The following is a 20,516-nucleotide window of genomic DNA, read 5'->3' as shown; positions in this document are numbered from 1 at the left end:
CTTTTCAGCATAAAATAATTTGCATGAATGCACTTTGAGGCTCGACATACAAATTATATTTCTTTTATTATATTACTTGCTTGTATGTATTCGGCTAGGACTGCAGGTGATTTCATCACCCGAGTCAGACTGGAAGCTGCTACCCTGAAATAAATGAGCTAGACAGTTGAGAAAGGGGTTGATGAAAATGAAGGGATAGAATGAAAATGCTTATTGGTTATGTCTATAGAAATCCAAAGCTGTGTCCTCAGAGTACCTCATGTACCTTGAATATTGCTTAGCGATTCAAATAAGATAATCGGAGCACATGACGGCTGGCTTGCCGTAAAAACCTCCATATAATATGAGGCGAGATTTGAGGATAGCAAAAAGCGAAAGAAAAAAGGTAAAAAAAGAAAAAGAAAACAAAGAAAACAATTTTCACCTGCATCTGATACAAGACAAACTCAGCGAAAACATTTATTTACATCAGACTTGCCCCATTCTCCAGCTCCCAAAACCTTGGCATTTCGCTGCACATGAAAAGGACTTCTTTTTGTCATTGCCAACCATGAATGCTGCCCTCGGTTGCAATGAAGTGCCTCCTTGCAGCACAGTTGCCGATGTTCTCTACAGGTAAAATGACCTTCCTCTTGAAGGCAGCTCAAAACTGCTTTCGCAGACCTGACATTGTGCTGCTTCATGGCAGAAAAAAAAAAAGAAAAGGCAATTTCCTGACAGGGGGCACTTTGTTAGCTCGCGTACTGCCAACGTGCGCGATCGCTTGCTGTGTCAGCACATTATGGTGGCCAAACCCACACTGGCTCTAGATGGCACCTCCTGTATGCTAGAGGACGATGAGGATGATAGTAGCCATGCAGCAACAAAAAAACCAAAGCTTTGAGCCTGATTTTTCAGCTGAAATTCTGTTTTGGACCTGCATATAGTATGACGTGGAAATCTGGGATGCAAGAAATTTAAAAAGATCCTTGAATTGTATGCAGGATTTTATGGTATTTTATGCCACTAGTGATCGCTGGGTGATCGCTGGGAGGCTAAATGCAGTCAATCTGGCTCCTGCTTTTATCTTACTATACCACAGTGCACATCAGATCGGTGTCCACAGATCCCACCGGTGGTACAAAAAATGCCGGCAGCCACGCACTCCTATTGTCGCGTTTGAATTGCTAAGCACTGTACATTTGCAAGCTCTCACTTCAGCAGATTTTGTCCCACCCTAAACACGCTTAACAAATTTGCATGAATGCATTTCTACAGCCTCAACGTACAAATTTTAGTTTCTTTTTTAGGATGGAACCCACTTATAACAATATCCAAGTGCACCATGACCGATAATTGCTATAACTGTGCAGCATTAAAAAAGCAGAGGGCGCAAACGTTGAAACATTTTAATTAGACAAAAAGAAGTACAGTCAAACCCGCTTATAGGATTGCCTGTTTTAACAATGCTTGGATGTATCATGCAGCAGCAACACTGAAATTTTGCATGTTCTTTGGTGAAATAAACCACTTATTACAATGTCCCAATGCTGTATTATTGGCTATAACAAATAGATCTGGCTACTGGGTGTCGGCACAGAAAAGGAAAGGAATGCGAAATCCTGCACACATTGAAACATTTTAATTAGACAGAAGTACAGTAAAAGCTCGTTAATTCGAACCGCAAGGGGAAGCCGCTTCAGTTCGAATTAACGAAAGTTCGAACTAACGAAAGTGAAGGAGAGCAACAGTACACTGCGATTTGGAAGCAGTAGGGCATGTCAGAAATTTGGCGTGTCAGAAAGTGATGGCGTGTGCCGCGGGCACACGCCATTTTCAAGTCGAAGCTCTGGGTCCGACTGTGCCACACCACCGATGTCCACCGAAACGAACGTTAGCCGAGGCTTAACACTATCACAATGATTCGCGACGGCCGATACCTCCTAAGCTGAAAACAGGTGCACAACCGATGAAGACTGCCGAGACAAAGACGTTGAACATGTGAAGGTGGCGAAGGCCCTGATTCGTTGGTTCTTGATTGCAAGCGCAGCTGCGACGTACTTGATTCGCCGTGTTTTGGCGCTTGCCGTGCCATCTCCGTACAACATTAGCAGCTGTACAAGATTTGCAAAGCCTCCGAGATTCGCAACGGGCAAGAAGTCTTGGACGTTACGAAGAACGGAGAGGCGGCAGCCGCCACTGCCTTCTGGCTGACCCCGCGTCGGTTAGATTTTTTTCCGATTTTGCCTTCTCTCGCCGTTCTCTCCGTTTCGGAGGCAATACAGCCTTGTGTGTAGGCAGTAGGCGCTTTTCACTGGCCGTGTGCCAGGTGAGCGTAGTTCGAATTATCCGTGAGGGAACCTTCTCGCGTTCGAATTAACGGACTTTTTTATACATAGACTTCTGTGGAGCTTGGCCGGACCAAGTCGTACAGTTCGAATTATCCATAAATTCGAATTATTGAAGTTCGAATTAACGAGCTTTCACTGTACAGACAGGATTGCTGGTTTTCACAATACTCGAATGTAACAATGAGCAGCTGTAGCACCGTGAAATTTTGTGTGTATTCTATGGTAAAATAAACTGCTTACTACAATATTCCAACACTGCATTATTGGCTATAACAATTAAATCTGGCTGCTGGTTGTCCTTGCCGAAAATAATAAGAATGACACCACATTGCCGGCCTCGTGCGTCTCTCCCCCGTCTCCCTTCCACCCCTACAATGTCGGTGCAGTCGACTCGCGTATCAGAAAGGTGCAAGGGAGACAGGAGACGGGTACGCAATGCTGGCAATGTGTAGGAATGTGACGAAGGCATGCCATGTGGGGTGCACGGCATGAAGTTGGGTACAATGAAGGTGTGCAATGGACACAGCAGCTCGCCTTTTTTTTTTCTTTTTTAAAGATTTGGATTCACTTTTCTTTCCAGGCACACATCCAGCAGCCAGATTTAATTGTTATAACAGATAATTCAGCAAGGGAGCATTGTAGTAAGTGGTTTATTTCACAATAGCAGCATAGAACACACACACAAGTTCATGGTACAATGGCTGCTCACTGTTTTATCCAATATACTGTTGGAATCAGTGTTGTTATAAGTGGGTTTGACTGTATATTAGTTTCCTCGTATGTAGGGCGACTAAAACTGTATGTGATTTTACCTCCCATGTCAGATTGGAAGCTGCTACCTTGGAAATAAATATGCTAAATAGATGACAAGACAGTTGATAAAGATGTGCCACTGCACTGTGCCACTTTAAAGCTGAAAACACAGAAAGTACTATTTGCAGTGCACAAAGAGGTGTTGATAAGACTTAAACGTGACAGCTGATCCTACATATACTGAACACTGATATTTCAAATTGTCTGTATCAAACAATAGAAAAATCTCTTAGAAAATTGTGTTCTTGTTTTACCAGTTTCAGTTTGTATGCCTCTCTTTGAAGCGCCCTTAGCAGGTATTCTAGTCAACATGTCTGGCATTATGTCATTAGACTATAAAAAGCAATAATCTTTATTTAATAAACATTGTTCAACCCACTATCCACCTGTGTCTGCTTGCCTCCATAGTTACTAGCCAGCAGCGAAATTAAGGCCGTCAGGCCTCCATGCTACCTGTTAGCAACACCACTAAAATTCCATGCAATATACTGGCAAGTTCACTTCCACTTCAAAGCACATTCAATATATCAAACAATGACATGGTGCGCAGCTCAGGAAGGCCCTGAGCCCTATTTGTTAAATCATCTAAGCAAGTTCAGCCAGCTGTGCATTTAGGGGCCATCCCCACTAGCGGAAAATATGCCGCCGCTGCGTGACAGCCTCTGGCCCCTGAGTGTTAATTGCGCAAGTAGAGGCCGCCAGAGTAGAATATGGGTAAGGAGGGAAAGGGAACAGAGGAGTAGCCGTGGAAAGGCACACTTAGCATCACCCCTCCCCCCTTTCCGCAAAAAGAGATTTCTGGCTACATCATTGAAAGGGGAGGAATCTGTCATAATGAATAGCAGAGTTACAAATACATATGTGAAAAACATGACTAGAAAATACTGAAACAGAAAAGCTTGGATTATGCAGTCTACGCTCGTTACAACGGACTTTCGGATATAACGGACCATACTTAGCCTTAGCTTGTTCTGCCTATTTTAGTAATGCAAAGAAGTTCGCTTTCAATGGAACATGCTACAACAGACTATCGGCTACAGTGGACGAAATTGGCGGCAATTTTTGTCAAAATCGGCCGTATAAGATGAATTTTTGCCGTGTTGACACGGGCTGGCTTGCGAGGGTCAGCCGACAATCGCGGCTCTATGTCTTGCGTGCAAAGGAGGGAGGAAAGAGGGGTGGAAGCATGCCGTCTTTTGCACGCGAGGCACGGGGTGGAGGCGAAAGAAAGAGGAGGGGGGGGGGGGGGTCGACTCCGGTGGCTGCTGTTAACGGCGCAGCAGCGAGGGCCTCGTATCTTGAAAGCAATCTGCGATGTGGACAAGGTGCGCACCCACTCAGGCCTCTTCAAAGCGATCTGCGATGTGGTCAAAGAGTGCCCAGTGGCGGCAGCTTCGTATGTGCTGTGCTTTCGACATTTAGTTCGCGCTGAAGCGAGAGAGAGCACGATAGTCAATTCGCTCACTGCTGCTGCCACGCTTATCTTGCGTAATTTGCTATCCCAATCGATGCTTCGCCTTTCGGGCGAAACTGCGACTTTTTGTTTGTTTTTTGCTTTGGCCATTCGTCACTCACTCTTTGCAGTAACGTTGTTGGACATCGTGACGAAAGTTTTAGGAATGAGGCATTTCGGATATTACGGACTTCAGATAAAATGGATGTTTTTTGTCGAATTATCAGGGTCCGTTGTAACGAGAGTCGACGTACTTATGCAATTACAGCCTTTCAGCAGCTCAGCAATAAAGCCTGAAACAGATGAAACTGCTCAAGGTGGATTAGCTATGCCAAGCCAGGCATACCAGTTCCTCGAGAAGGGGGTCCAGTCCCTCCCAGGCAAGTCGCAGCTTAGCGTACTCTGCCACCAGAGCATCCTCGAGGCGTGGCCCAGCCACCAGCTGGCGCAGCATGCGCAGGCGCGACTCAACTACAAACAGTTGAGCCTGGTACTTGAGGCACTGGAGCAGGTGCTGGGGGTCTCTGCGGCGCAGGCGTGACACCATGGCACGCACCTCAGCATCTGATGGGGGTGGCTGGTCATCACGCAAGGGGGGCACAGCCTCGCTCCCAAGGCCTGCCCTCTGGTAATTTCGGTGTAGGGCTTGCTTTACCACTTGCCAGCAGAGAAGCTCCTGTTGGTCTGCCTCTGGCTCAAGTGCCCTGCACAGCATGCCACAGGTGTTGCTGCAGCACTGCACAGTTCCGCCATACCAGCTATGTTGGCAACAAGCCTGCTCAAGTGGCTGCATGTTGACAGCTCACATAAAATGCCTCTTGGGACATTTTTGCTAGGCATAAATTTCAGTCAGCATGCAGCTCAGATGGTTGCATGCTGACAGGTCGCATAAAATGTCTCTTGGGACATGTTTGCATGGCACAGATTTCAGCCAGCCATTAAAATTAGCTCTGTGTTTATTGGCATGAAGATCAAAGAGGGCAACTATTCAGTTGTATGAAACAACACTGCACAGCTCCACCATACCAACTATGTTGGCAACAAACCTGCTCAAGTGGCTGCATGCTCACAGGTTGCATAAAATGCCTCTTGGGACATTCTTACATGGCATAAATTTCAGTCAGCATGCAGTTCAGCTGGTTACATGTTGACAGGTCACATAATATGCCTCTTGACACATTTTTGCATGGCATAGATTTCAGCCAGCCATTAAAATTAACTCTTGGCCATCGGCATGAAGACCAAAGAGGGCAACTATTCAGTTGTCTGAAATAATTTGACCAACATTAATGGAGTTGGATAACCCTGTTCATCACTTTCTGATTTTTAATAACATTCATTCTTCAGCACACATGTTAGCTCTCAAAATAACTGAAGTATGTGTTTGCAGCCACAATAGTCAAGAATGGCTGTCTTAATACATACGGCATTGAGAGTCACCTTTACCTTCGATTCTTGGTGATCTTACAGCACATCAGTTTTCAAGGTGTTGGTTAATAGCAGCATTATATTAAAACTACCATACCTGCACAAATGCCACATAACTGCAAGTAAATGTGTTCCAACACATAATATACTGATGAGCATATGGAGAGCGTTTGCTGTACTAATCACAACTCACTAATAACAGTATCTAAATGGAAATAAAGTGACATAGGCATTAAGCAACTCAGAAAACAGCTTCTAAGAGTAAGCATGAATTGCAGCACAGCCTAGGCATGTGCACCTCATGCATGCATGCATGTTTTTCTCAGCTCAGGAGATGAAGGTGCTAAAACATGCCAGCTGACACGAAAACTGCTACACTGGTGCTACAGTGCACCGCTTGCTTCTAAATCTCATGCCCTGCATATAATTTACAATGTTGTGGATGATTACAACAGCCATTAATGTTAATTGCAAAGACAAAGCTAGATTTGGCTGTCACAATCAGCTCACATGGCTTTGCCTCTTTTCCTACATACATGTTTCTGGGAACTCCAAAAGTAGAAATATAATGCACCCAGTGCAGGAGCTGACAAGGTGCCGGGCCTGCAAAGGGCATGACAATGTATTTTGGTCTGCACAGGTCATTCTTGCAGAGACTAATAAAATGCCTGCTTCATGTGCAAATTCATGCTGATTAGTTGATGAAAATGGCATGCAGTGGTGCACACAAGCCAAGAGGTGAAAAGACTGTACAGGAAAAATAATTGCCACAAAATCTGGCACAAAGGTCCTGTCATGACTCTTCCTATCCTGCTACTGACCAGAAGGTACCATCCTGTTACGATGACATGGCTGTGCATAAACAATCACCACGACGTGATTTAAGCACCACAACCTGTCTGTTTGCAATGCCCAAACTTGGTGAGGCCCCTTTACAGGTGCACTATAGAGATTATTAACCCATGCCCAGCCTATACGAGGTGATCAATAAAGGCCAGAAACAAGTTCAGCAGTTGTGCAGGCAATATAGCAGTTAGTTTAGTAGCAGATTATATAAAAACTACAACTGAACGTGTGCTGCTTAAAGTTATGTACACTCAATTCATTTATGCTACATGACCTCTGTCACTAGGAAAGCATAAACTTGTGCCTAGCCAATAACGAAGGGATCAAAATAGGCCAGGAGTCGCAAGTTCAGTAGTTGTGCAGGCAAAATAGTAGTTAGTTTGGTAGCAGACAACACAAAAGCACTAAAGCTCTGAAAAAGTGCCAATTGAAGTTATGCACACTGAATTGACTTACACTACATAATCTGTCAATAGCATGCACACAAGGGGGGCCTTGCCCCCCCCCCACCTTGTTGGCTGAGCAGGGGTGCCAATTCTGTGAAGGCAGGAAACATGACACGTGTGTCAAGGGACACAAAAGAGGTGCAAAAAAGGCAGCACACGCCACGCTAACAGAGACGAATGAGTAGGCCACTGCTGGATGACATGGGACACCTTTGAATTTGCAAACACTGCTTCTAGGGCGTGAAGAAAGCTGTGGACCCCAAAATTTCCCCTATAGGCACACATATGTTTTGAGCCATTTGCCTACAACATAAAACATAGCCCTCATCAAACACATAGGCGGTGTTACGATTTGCACCAGCTGTTTTGCCTTGGCAAAAGCCCAGTCTCCAGGGCAAGCACATCGGAGCAGTACATAAGAAAGCAGCAGGCAAGAAAAGAGTATTTAGAATCAACCCTCGGCATTGTGGCCAGGACATCCTTTTGCAGGGGCAATGTCCAAGCAAGTAGCCAATGAGTAGAAGACGAATGTCTCTGATGCCGGCGATGAACAGGACACACAAACTGGCTGGGCTGTTTCAATGCCCACTAGCGACCAAGAGAAGCCATTCAGCATCCTTTGACAAGCAGAGCCAAGTGTCTAGTGATAACCCATCCTTATCAATGCCCACTAATGACCTAGAGAAGCAAGTCAGGCAAGCATGTGGTCCCTTCCAAATGCACCTAAGTAGCTATCCTCAAACAGAATGGAATAATCACAAATGCACTTTTTGTGCACAGTGGCTGGCTCAGTTTAGCTGGCTTGAGTATAGTCCAGAAAAAAGACGCCACGTTTTGCTTTTGTTGCCAGGCGTTCCCGCCGGGAGGTGCTGTTTCAAAGGTGAATCAGGACCAGTCGTTTGTATCAACTGGATTTCGTCCTTGAAAGAACAGGATGCAAGTGTTCAACCAGCATGAAAAATCAGAGGGTTATGTGAACAGTATCTTGTGGAACAGTTCTAAATGAAATAAGTCTGTTACTTTTCTTCTAAATGAGGGCCTTGCTCGAGGAGAGTCCCAAGCAAAGGAACGGTGCTAACAAAATTGCGATGATCTAAGGCGCTTTTCGACGTCACAGTCCTGCTTGCAAAAGGAAGGAAGGCCATTCAGAGGGCACAGTGAAGGGGAGGAAAGTGGAGAGAAGGGTCTCTTTTTAGAACTCATCGATCTAATGAAAAAGTATGACCTAATTTTGCACGACCATTTATAGTCAGGGACAAGGAACGCTTCATACACAACTAACAGAATGCAAAACAATCTTACAATTGCTGCAGACAGCCATATTTAGTCAATTATCCAGCAGATACAAGGGGAAAAAGACTTAAGGAGACCAATACTGAGCTCATAACTGCATTTAATAAGCTCTGGCATCTACGATTCACACTGAGAAATGACTCAAGATATAACAGTTTTCAAAAAAGAAATATATCTAATAGAATTGATGCAAATTGGACAAGTGAACACTTCACATAACGAAACCAGAGCAGTATTATTGTGTGGCCGTTTTCCTTGCTTGATGCGTTTATCCAGGGGGTCAAAAAAAAAGGTTCGCACAAAAGACTTTTGACCTTGTGTGTGCCATGTGGAACCTCCTCAGTCTCTCAGGGAGTGATGAGCAGATAGCAATTATTTGCAGCTTGGTTGAGGTAGACAACAGCTTCATGCTGAAATTCAGCTCCCAAGATCTCTGATCACAGTGGGAAAAAGTTAGAATGGCCATTTATGGCTGGCTTTACTTGCCCAGAGAAGATGATTTGGACAACGGTATTCAGAGAGTTTTGTGAAGTTTTTCAGCTGTTTTCTTTTTTCATTTCGTTTATTTCTACTATTCCTGTAATAAGCTGCTTCTGCGAAAGAACATTTCTGAAGCTTATGCATATAAAGACCAAACTAAGGAACACCATTTCGCAAGAGTGGCTTCATTAGCTGATGCTGCCATTTGTTAGAACAGGATATTGCAACATAGAGTTCGAATAATGGGTGGTATACAGGATTCTTTGAGTAGCCATGTAAGTAAAGGCCAGCCAAAAAGGACACTGGCTCAATGATAGGCTTCGGGAGCAGAAAGCATGCTTAATAACTATGAATCCTACTTGACAGCACACTACAAGCAATGTGGCTGTTCACACAGCTTCAGAAGCACACAGGTCATGGCACGTAAGAAGTGTCAGTGAGAAAGACAATTGCTCAAAGCGGTCACATTGCAGACTTGCTAAGATAACACACGTCTTAGCACATTCTCAGGGCGCGTTAATGTACAAGGAAGCAAACCTAATTCAGCAATTGTGCACCATTGTGTGCATGCCCGTTTTTCTTTTCTTGTAACTGAAAGCTGGCATGGATTATATTTTTGTCATGCTTCTCTTTCTCCGACTTTGTTATCTTCCCTCTTATAAATTTTTTTTCATTGCATAAGGGATTGGAGCTATGCTTGCATGTAAATTGTGGAACACTATAAAGTCTCAATAATAGATGTATTGTAAATAGCGCTTGAGTCTGTGTCAACTCTTCCTTAGCCTAAAATTTCATCATGATTGTCCATCAACTGGCCCAGAAATCTATTATTCTAAATGTATGCAAAAGGCATCATAAGGAGCAATGGCTGCTGTCACGCTTAGTCCCACCATCAAAGGACAATTCTGCACATGTGTGTACTGCGTGTGCTGTTGCAATAAACCACTATTTTAACTTAAACAAAAGAAAACTTACTTCCAGTTGGAATAGCGTTCACAGATGCACACAGAAGAACCACAATCATCAGCTAAGTTCAACAACTCCTTTGGAAAGGTTCCATCTCTCAACGCAGTAGACAAGTCGATCTACAAAAAAAAGTTTGAAGAGACTGGTTATGCACAATGAAATCATCAGTCAAAGTGGACTGTATTCTACACTTAGACTTACTTAAATTATTTTAGAGGGAAACACAAGACCATACTTGGGTAAGATTTGTGAAAGTGGTTTATTTTATTTTCTCTTATAAGGGTCACTAGAAAAATCAGAATTCTTTCAGTGAAAATTTTCTGCCATTCAACAAGGATCATGTTTAGAAGACTTATCATTTGTTGAATTGTCTGCTGAGTGATGTTTTCTTTAAAAAGTGGAACCAGTCACAGGTTTCCCAAAGGTTATGAGGATAAAACCAGCAGCAACCTTGTGCAGGAACAAAAAGTACTGACAGGCCTTCACCATTCATCCAACGGATAATCCATTTTTCATGGCTTCATTTGGAAATTCATCCTTACAGATGCCACACACATGACGGATAGCACTCCCTGAAGCGAAACATTGCAGTTGTTGAAATTTTTAATATTTTCAAACCGCTGAGAGAATGAGGCTTTTCCAGGTAAAGAGACTGAGCATCCAAGACTGAAGCCTGAGGAGAGAAATGGGGGCAGCACCGTCTCTATTTACAAGGCAAGTGGGCATGCATTGCGCCGTGAGAAAAGTACAACTTTTAATGTGCAAGCTATAAGAGATGCTGGAAGCATTTCACGTTTCTTGCATTTTTACATGACTGGCCTTTGCCTCATTAGGTGGCACTTATTCAAATGTTCATGAGCCACGAACTGGCTGTTGTAATAACCCCAGTTCTGCTTGCATGCGCTGATAGCAATTTATCAAGCTCAATCTCTGCGAACAGCCATCGCAGCAACCAAATGTTAGACATGGCTGGCACATCACAGTCACTTTTCCCATGCAAGCGATGCTCCTCCCTCCTGTCACAGGTGCGAGCACACAGCACTGCGAAAAACTCTTGATTCATCTCCTGGTAGTTGCCCTATTCCCACACAAGCCACCCCTTCAGCTATAAACTGCCAAGCACTTCCTCACAGGCAGGACGATGCTCCATGGACATGCTACAAAGTGAACATTCAAATGCTTACACTATATTGGCGAGGAAGCCAAGCTTATATGTTGGATTCTCCATAAACTGTCACCCCATTATAAGGTCGGTGAGCAAAGTAAGCACACCTATGCTCTCGAAGAAGTCTACGAGTACATGGTTTGATGCAGCAGTGAAAGGACATGAAATATTCGTGGACGAAGCTGTGCCAGTTTAGAGTTACAACTAAAATTGTGCTAGTGAGAGGTCACGCTATGTGTTTGATGGGACACAGAAGGTGTGACACTGATCGAGATTCACCGGCAGAATGCAACACTCCCTGCTGCTTACTGTTCCAAAAAGTTGCAGCATCTCAATGTGGGACTGGCTGAAAAAGTAGCTGAAACAAGGCTCAACTCATGTATAGCCTGCATTCACTTTGTACTTAGGGAGTTTCTATTGGTGGTAATAAATGTTAAAAAAGGAGAAAGTTTATTTCTCACTGCCACCGTCTGGCTCCCTTTTTTTTTAATCTCCTGCAATAAAGGAAAATGTTCAGTTTGACGTAGCTTTTGGGGCCTTTGTGCAAGGATGAAATGCGGCACTGCTAGTGCTCCCCGTGCGAGTCTAGTATGATGGAGTATGCATAAAGTGACAGAAATTGCGTTGCATTCTGGCAAAAAAAAGGGGGAAAAAACAAAAATGCTAAACAATAACAAGAAATTAAACATCCTCAACCAGAATTAAGAATTCTGACTTTCTCTAGTGACCCTCATAAAGAAGCTCATTATACAAAAGAGAACACATTTCCACCATGCAAATTCTTGTGAACTCACATCTTCACTGAAAAGAGCATCCGATGAGCAAAGGGCATCTGACGGCAAGTTGTCCCACACAGCTTCCTAAAATACAATGTTACAAATTTATTCCACAAATTTTAACAAACAACAAAAGCACATTTCTAGAATAATAAATTATCCTTACTGGTCCAAAGATATCCACAGCATCTTTGTTATGATCTCCGTCTGCAAAATTTATACGAAAGGCATGTAGTGTTGTTAAAGACGAAAGTACACAGTGTGGAGGATGTGGAAAAGTTAAGGAGATAATTCATTATAATAGTGTAACATTAAAACCAAAACAAACGGCAAAGCAAAGAATATGATTTACACACAAATTTAGCATCACAGACATCACAACATCTCAAATTTCAGAAAACACCATCACTCGACACAGAAAATCATCTTCGTAACCTAAATTTCAAGCCCACCAGAATGGCAAGTGAGTTAGGTAGCACCCAGCAATATGCCACTGCTATCATCACAGATGTTACAAGCAGTAGATGAGGAAGGTGGATATAATTTTGATGCCATTCAGTATAACCACTTACACTGTAATTACATAACACAAACAAAAAGTGTGAAAAATATCTCATTTTGCATACACACAGCCATTTTAGCTTGCAGGGCCCATGACAAGCTTGGGTATACTGAATTTACCCACCCCCCTTTCTGCAGAGGGGGGTGAGGACAGTCCCGTTGGCTCACCACCTTCTCAAATCGCTATGGCGATAACATTCAGCCTGTGCCTGAAAAAAATAACTGCAACGGAGCAGGCATTGCAGAACTATCGTGGGTGACAGTGTTGACTTTCAATTAACAAAAACTATGCAGAGCAGTGCAAAGGCTATGTAAGGGATAGTTGGGAGAAGAGGAAAAAGCAAGGTTAGGCTAACGGTAAATTCCAATGGCGGCTTCACAGCCCTTCTAGCACAACATTTGCTGATTTATTTGGAGCACGTCTGTTACAATGGCAAAATTGGAAGTGCAGACGTCTTCCAATGGCATACTGAGAGCAATCTTTAGTTGAGATCACTTTATGAAGCAGCTCGGACTGCTCCACAAAAAATTGGGGGAGTTGACTGGACTCTGCATGATGCACTTTTGCTGAATGCGATTCTTTTTCTACCAATTCATCTAGTGTCACCACAGGTGCTGTGGTTGTCACAGTTGTGGACGCACTTGATGGCACTTGTGTGCAATGATGAAAAATGAGTGGGCACGTCAGCTGGCCTTTGGTCAGCACAATCCCAAACCCATTCATGTTTCTTGTACAGATCTTTTTTTTCGGCCGGGCGGCGAGGGTCAGTGCAGACCAAGACACAACATGTTTCACTATCAACGCTTCGTCATTTCAAGCCAATCATGCACACTAGGCAGTCTGCACCAAAGATATGTGGGTGGCCTCACATGGGAGCTAGTCAACGTCATCAGACTGGAGTTTAAATAACCTGCCACCATCGCGGTTCTTCAGTGGGTATGTCAGCTGGCCTTCGGTCAGCACAGTCACAAACCCGTTCATGTTTCTTGTAGAGGTTAGTAAACCTACTTCCACATTTAAATCCAGCAATTCCTACTTGTTCCAGCTGACATGCCCTGAGTGTATGTGTGCACTGTATTATTGTTACCAGCTTCGTTTCTTCGTTGCTCATGCTCTGTGATGTCGAGCCTAACCTGGGCCCATCACCTGAGCAGCTTCTAGGCGAACTGCTAGAGGGGCAGAAAGAGATAAAAACCAGGCTAGACAAAATTGAATCACAATTTAAAATGTTTGAAGATTCAGCTTCAGCTATTGATGAAGTATGTTCTTAGCTTGCAGCTTGGAGAAGAAGGTTCAGAGTTTAGAACTTAAACTTGTCGATTTAGGGGACCACAGCTGGCTTAATAATCTTCTTGTGTTTGGTGTTGAGGAGAAAGCAAGTGGGACACATGAAGATCTCAAGGAACCTGTCCTCAAAGGCACCTTCACAGAAAGGCACCTTCACGTAAAATTGTTTCTCGTAAACGAGAAAATAAATATTATAAAGAACTGCTTCGAGCTAAAACACAAAGGCATATCTATTTCTGAGGATTTTTCTGTAAACACAAGAAAAAAAAAGAAAACAACTGTGGGGCAGTGCCGCTGCTAACAAAAAGAACGACCAAAAAGTCAAGCTCATATACAACAAGCTTAAGATAGACAATAACATGTCTGAATGGGATGAGGAATGAAACATCCAGGTTCCGCTTTGCCGGCCAGATAAACACAGTCTGTCACAGTCTGTAAGCTACACCGCCTGAGAATAAGCCATTTGTGTGTATTCAGCTAAATGCGCAGAGCATTGCTAATAAAATGTTGACTTGGAAGATGTCTAGCTCACACACAAGCCACATATCATGTGCTTAACAGAAACTTGGTTGCACACTGATGTCGAGAACAATGAAATAGTACCCGCAGGCTACAAAATGCTCTGCAAAGACAGGAATTCTCAGGGTGCTGGCATAGCAATTATTTTCCAAGAGTTGCTGCATGTAAATAGACTTCCTGGTATTTCTGGTATTGAGTGTATTCTGATTAATCTTTTTCTAAACGTGTTTTTCCTGATTATTGGAACATTTTACCGCCCACCAAACAACGACAGGACCTTTTTTGAGGCACTGAACAAATCCTTATGCTCTGGTAGCATTTCCTATAGTAACACTGTGCTCGCTAGTGATTAATGTGCCTGCTGTCAAGTGGGACAGCGAATTCCTTGAACCACTAAATACTACTGCTGAACCATTTCTAGATTTATTCTTTTTCCACAACTTCACTCAAGTGGTGAAGGAACCTACCCGCATTCAAAAGGACACGAAATTCATTTTAGATCTTCTCCTCATGAGTAGCAGTCTGCTTTGACGAAATCCAGTCATGCATACATATGATGACATATCTGACCACAAGATGATATCGTTAAATCTCGCATGTGGTTCTGTTGCTAGCAAAAACAAGGATGTGCGCATAGTCCTAACTTCACACGCACCAATGACGCTGCAATTCTAGATTTGTTGGACAGCTCGTTTTCTGATTTTGTTGCTTTAAGTGGTTCAACAGATAATCTATCAATGCATTATGGTGTTTCTTCAAGAACGTTGTGTTGAAGTGCATGAAGGATTTTGTGCCAACTATGATGAAACAAATACAAAATACTAGTCCTTGGACAACTAAAGAAGTTATTCAACTAGAATGCAAAACAAAAAGTTAAGAAATCAAACCCGGTTGTCCCCTTTGGTGGCTAACAAAACTAGGCTCGCATAGTAACGAACACAGGTAAAGGACTGTATTAAGAGATACAAGCACTACTATTTCAATGTTACCATGAAGAACTTCCTACTCATGGCACCAGAAAAGTTCTATCAGCATTTATCCTCTAAAAAAAACATACAGGTTATGTATGAATGGCGAAATGATAACGTCAGAACTGCAAGTCGCTGCAGCCTTTAATTTTTTGTTCTGTATTCACAAATGATGATGGTAGAATGCCACATTTCAACCCATTGGCACATTGTCAGCCAATTAACAATGTTGTTGTATCTGAACAGGGCCTTCTGTCACTTCTGCTCAACACTGACACCAAAAAATCTGCAGGTATACCTAATACCTTCCTCGTCAGGTATGTCAAATTATGCAGTAAATATTTACATATTATGTTCAACCTTTTGTTATCAAAAGCAGACGTTCAATTTGATTGGAAATGCAACAAAATTGTACCCATACCTAAAGCAGACGACTCATCATTACTTTCGTCTTATAGGCCAATATCAGTGTTGTGTGCATGCTCTAAGATACTCAAGCATATTATTTTTAGTCATATTTCCACATTTATTGAAAATAACATAATCGACAACAGGTAACATGGGTTCCAAAAAGGACTTTCTATGGTGACGGCACTCTTAGAGCTAATTCTTGACATCTCGGCAGCAATTTACATTCAAAGCCAAATCGACATTATATTTCTAGATTTTGAAAATGCCTTCGATCGTGTCTCAAGCCCTGAGCTTCTCTTAAAACTAAAACCACTGTTAAAAAATAATTCACTCCTTGCAAATGACAATAAACATAAAAAAATCAGTTGCAATGACCATAACATGGAAGCGAAAGCCGTTAAGTTTCTTATACCGCATAGGTGGCAAACCTCTTGCAGTGGTAAACAGCTATAAATATCTCGGGTATCTGGGGGTAATTGTAACAACGGATCTAAGGTGAAATGACTACATATAGGAAGTTGTGAAGAGGGCCATGTGGAAACTTGGTTAATTATGAAGAACCCACACACGAGGTTAAATTATTTGCACATGAAACTTTAGTTCACCCTATATTAGAATATGGATCAATTGTTTGGGGTCCGTACACTCGAGGCAACATAAACAAGCTAGAATATGTCCAAAAGAAAGCGGTTAGGTTTGTATACCGTTCATATAGTTGGCGTAATTCTGAGAGTGCTCTGGTAAGAAAAGCATGTCTAGACTGTTTACAAACGTGGTGCCTACGTGACCGATTAAAGTACACACACTTGCTATTCCAAAATAAACTTGGTATACACAAACACACATGCATAGAGCCAGTGGCCAGACGAACCACCCAATCGCATCATAACAAAAATTAAAGGAATATTCCTGCCGTACTAAAACATCCGCAAATTCTTTCTTTCCAAAGACAATTTGTGAATGAAACCAACTATCAGCCAGAATTGTGGAATGCCCAACTACAGATACATTTGTACAAGCACTTCAGTTGTAATCATTTTTGCAATCAGTTGCAAACACCTATGCTTCAAACGCTGTATGTGTGCTTTACTTGTTTTTCTTCTTTCTTTTTTTTTTTCTTTATCTTTGTAAGAAACGTAGCAGGTGTTTTCGTGAGTGCATTTCTTGACTTCTTGTTGGTTTGTGTAACATGCTTGTTGTGTCTCGACTTCTTTTATACATGAACACTTTGTTGTGTTTTTTTATGTCACCCACTCCTACTTACAGCCTCATCTGGAGGCTAGCAGCACTGTATATATAAAAGAATAAGTAAATAAATAAGTACAATCTGTGAGTCTAGGAGATGACGGCCGTTTAGGTTGAACATACCAACAATCACTTTGGTATCACATAATGCAGTGAAATGCTTGGTACTCTCTCTACCGTGTTGTCTCTATACTGCAATCCTACCACAAACACACTGCATTTTCATGCAATGATGTAACACCGCCATTCCAAGCACGCTTCCAGTGATGGTCATTTCTGCTACACACACCTACAATAGCTTTTGGATATTTCTACCACAAAACAAGGGAACAACAGCAAACAGTGGCAAAAAAAAATGGGGCTGTCATAATAAAGAGTACGTTAGGTACGCTTCCTTGCCTGCTTGCTCCATCCATAGCACTTGTGTTTCAATCACAGATTAGGAGCCATTGCTCTATGCATGTGATATTCACAGAGTCAGTAAGCTGTTCCGAATCTGCCACTGGAATCCATTGCAAGCATTGATGAAAGGTACAGGGTCGTCCATTAAGGGAAATGGGGAGTACACAGGCGCACTCCTCAAAGCGCCAGATGCGACTACCAGAACTGTTGGTGCAGGAGCATTGCGAGCCAAAGGTGGGTCCTGCGGCAGCATGTCATCTGCTACTCTGCCGGTGAATAAGAATCCTTGCCCAATGCTGGCGCAGTAAATTTGCTTACATCATGCAGCACCATTGACAAATACCAGTCTTTTGTATCATGGTAAACTACTACTACAATATCTGATTTACTTGCTGCAGCATTTATGAGGCCCTTCTTGGCATTTTTTGTGACCGTTTATAACACTGAAAGTCAGAGGCACTTAGGCACAAAATACAGCATGAACCTTTCAGATAATGTGTTGTGTTGTTCCTTTTCTTTGCACATCTGGTCTCTTTAGCTGTAGTCCCTGTTTTGCCCACTCAGTTATTTTATTGTGCAATCACAAACAGTAAATGCACATTATTGTACTGCTATAGGAATGCAAATGCTCCATCCTAATGTCTGACTAGCGAAGTTGTGCTCAGCAGCAAAACAATCTAATGTATATACACAGGTTGAGGTTAAAATGTACTACATATGCTGCTGACTAGATTAACAACATTTTCATTGACTCACGACATCTTCCCACTCTACACAGGATGCTACCAACAGAAAAGTTAGGGCTGAGAAGCACTGGTAATTTTTAAGAGTACATTAGGTTATTTGAAATGAATGGGAATAGGGAAACCCATCATGCACACAGCGTACTGCGAAGTATTGAAGAAATGTAAATAATTACCATTCTCAAACAACTTTGTTTGAGTATACCCTGCCAGGTGCCATTAACAATAAATGTTTTATGTAGAGTGATACAAAAGACCAGCATTCAAGCACCAGCATCTGGCAGGGCTTTGCACATGCCAGCAGAGTAGCAGACAACATGCAGCAGGCCCCACCTTAGGCTCTGAACGCATCTGTGCAAGTAGTTCGCTTAGAGGCTGAAAATGGGACTTAATAGAGTACGACTGCACACTCGCACGTTTGCCATAAAAGTGGACGATCTACATGGCAAGATTACAGAGGAAGGCTTTAATGCTTCTTACACCTGTCACTCATCTGCAGATTTGCCCATTAACTGCATGAGGTGCAAAGGTCCAAGCCTGTTTAAGGCCCCTTTAAAGACGTTGATGGCCATGTTACAAATAAAATTTGAATTTAGAGCATATGAAAAATATTTCACTCTTACCTCTTCGCATACAATCCAATACAGTACACAGTTTGTACATTTAAATAAACATTAAGTGCATAATACAAGGTAAAAGTTTGCCAATGCCAGTTTCCAAGGGGACAAACACGCCAGGGTGTCAGTATTTTTTTTAATAATAGGCTAAGTAAAACGATCCCGGAGAGCCCACAAGCAACTACAAAATGTGGTAGCAAACAACAAACCCCAATATAACACATCTTGGCACAAACCTGCACTGGAACCAGTGCCATGAGTCCTTGAGCAAAGAATGCACCCATGCACATCCTCTTTTGGCCCACATGTTGGTGACTTTGACAATGATGAATCAAGAACTCCTGCAGCCTAATGCAAAGGCAAAAAAATATTTTCCAAGTCAATACACTTAAACTGCAAGTTCATGGAAAGGTTCTTAAAATTTTGCATGCATATTCTCATACCACTGAAAATGTTTCCAAAATGCATAGGAATCCCAAGGTGTATGGCTCAAAAAAAAGTTTATATTAACTCTACAAATCCAGGCTATGCATGAACATTTTGCAAGCAGTTTTGTACCCATTTAACATTAACCAATTTAAAAATAACATTCAGCATTGACTCTTCAGCATGCAGGTCACCAAACCAATAGCTACACAATATTTGTCTAAAGTACTCTTGGACATCACCACATCAGTATCAGTTGGTACTAGCCAGCATGCTATTTCAAACACCATGCATTCTTTCTTTAGCTATATCTCTGAAAAAAAAAATGCAGACGAACAATTAAACAAAGCTTTTCATGACAAAAACATTATACAAAAAGGTAACATGAAGCCTGACTTTCTGAGCAAGATATTAAATATAGGTACTCTGGCCGATTATGCTTCTGCAAGAACAGACAGGCCAATTCACTGAAAGGTTTATTATTCCGGGACACAAAAGGAAAAGGCAAATGGTTATGCACCCTCTGCTTTCCTGCATCAGCTTTGCTAACCATCACATATTCCAAGTGACATCTGGGGCTAGTTAATTTCCGCTTACAGAAAACAAAACACACTGTAATTTAAAAGCAGAACAAAGTTCAGCTAGGCAACATCTGTAGTTTTTTCATACAGAAAAAAGATCTGGAGGGCTATGAAACTTGCACGCCATACAATGACATCATCGAAGCTAAGGTTTAGGAGCAAAAGATCATGAGCAACTGAAATTCAGCCCTTCATTTCTGCATGAAACAAACTTAGGGAGACTTCCCAGAGAGCAATGTATTACAGATTTACTATTTTCATTTAGCGGGCCTTTGATACAGTAGAGGCTATCACAGCGAAAATGTGAATGTGTGCAGTCTCTGCCAAAGCTACAGTGGCCACAGCATTTCTAACTGTTAAGCTATATTGTGGTGTGGCAGCACTTGACACTGCTAGCTTTCGAGAGTGAGGAGGCCAGCTTTCACTCTCCAGAGCTTCAGAGCGCTGGGGCTGCAGCAGCAATCCTGAGCTACAATAACAGCTCTAGTTATGTGTAACATCTGTATTCTCCAAAAAAAAGAAGGTAACTTCTAAATATATACTGTCTCCCAAATTTTACTGCCAAAAAGTTTATATGCCTAGAAGCCTGTTGAGCTGCTTTATAATAATCATCATCATAATCATAAACAACAGACAGGTTTTTCAAGTCCTGAAGCCACTCTTGGACTGCAAGGGACACTGTAGCAGAGAGGGCCCTGGATTAATCTCCACCATTTCCAGCTTCTTCAATGTGTATCATAATGCCAGCACATATGCATG

General features: G+C 42.4%; 1 protein-coding gene across 2 annotated transcripts in view; it reads right to left on the bottom strand.

Moving 5' to 3' along the window:
* LOC135898007 (protein FAM193B-like) overlaps window positions 1–20,516 on the bottom strand; it is a 156,668-nt gene that overhangs the window by 132,581 nt on the left and 3,571 nt on the right. For both annotated transcript variants that reach the window (XM_065426717.1, XM_065426718.1), the window contains exons 2-6: window positions 18,987–19,098; window positions 12,163–12,203; window positions 12,015–12,080; window positions 10,065–10,174; window positions 4,943–5,300 (exon numbers count right to left, since the gene is read on the bottom strand). In XM_065426717.1, the coding sequence (XP_065282789.1) occupies window positions 4,943–5,300; window positions 10,065–10,174; window positions 12,015–12,080; window positions 12,163–12,203; window positions 18,987–19,098 (687 nt within the window). The remainder of the gene's footprint in view (window positions 1–4,942; window positions 5,301–10,064; window positions 10,175–12,014; window positions 12,081–12,162; window positions 12,204–18,986; window positions 19,099–20,516) is intronic.

The sequence above is a fragment of the Dermacentor albipictus genome, chromosome 1 (assembly GCF_038994185.2).
Source record: "Dermacentor albipictus isolate Rhodes 1998 colony chromosome 1, USDA_Dalb.pri_finalv2, whole genome shotgun sequence".
Classification (NCBI taxonomy): domain Eukaryota; kingdom Metazoa; phylum Arthropoda; class Arachnida; order Ixodida; family Ixodidae; genus Dermacentor; species Dermacentor albipictus.
Note: the sequence above shows the minus strand (reverse complement) of the source record. Positions and strands in the feature narration are given on the sequence as shown.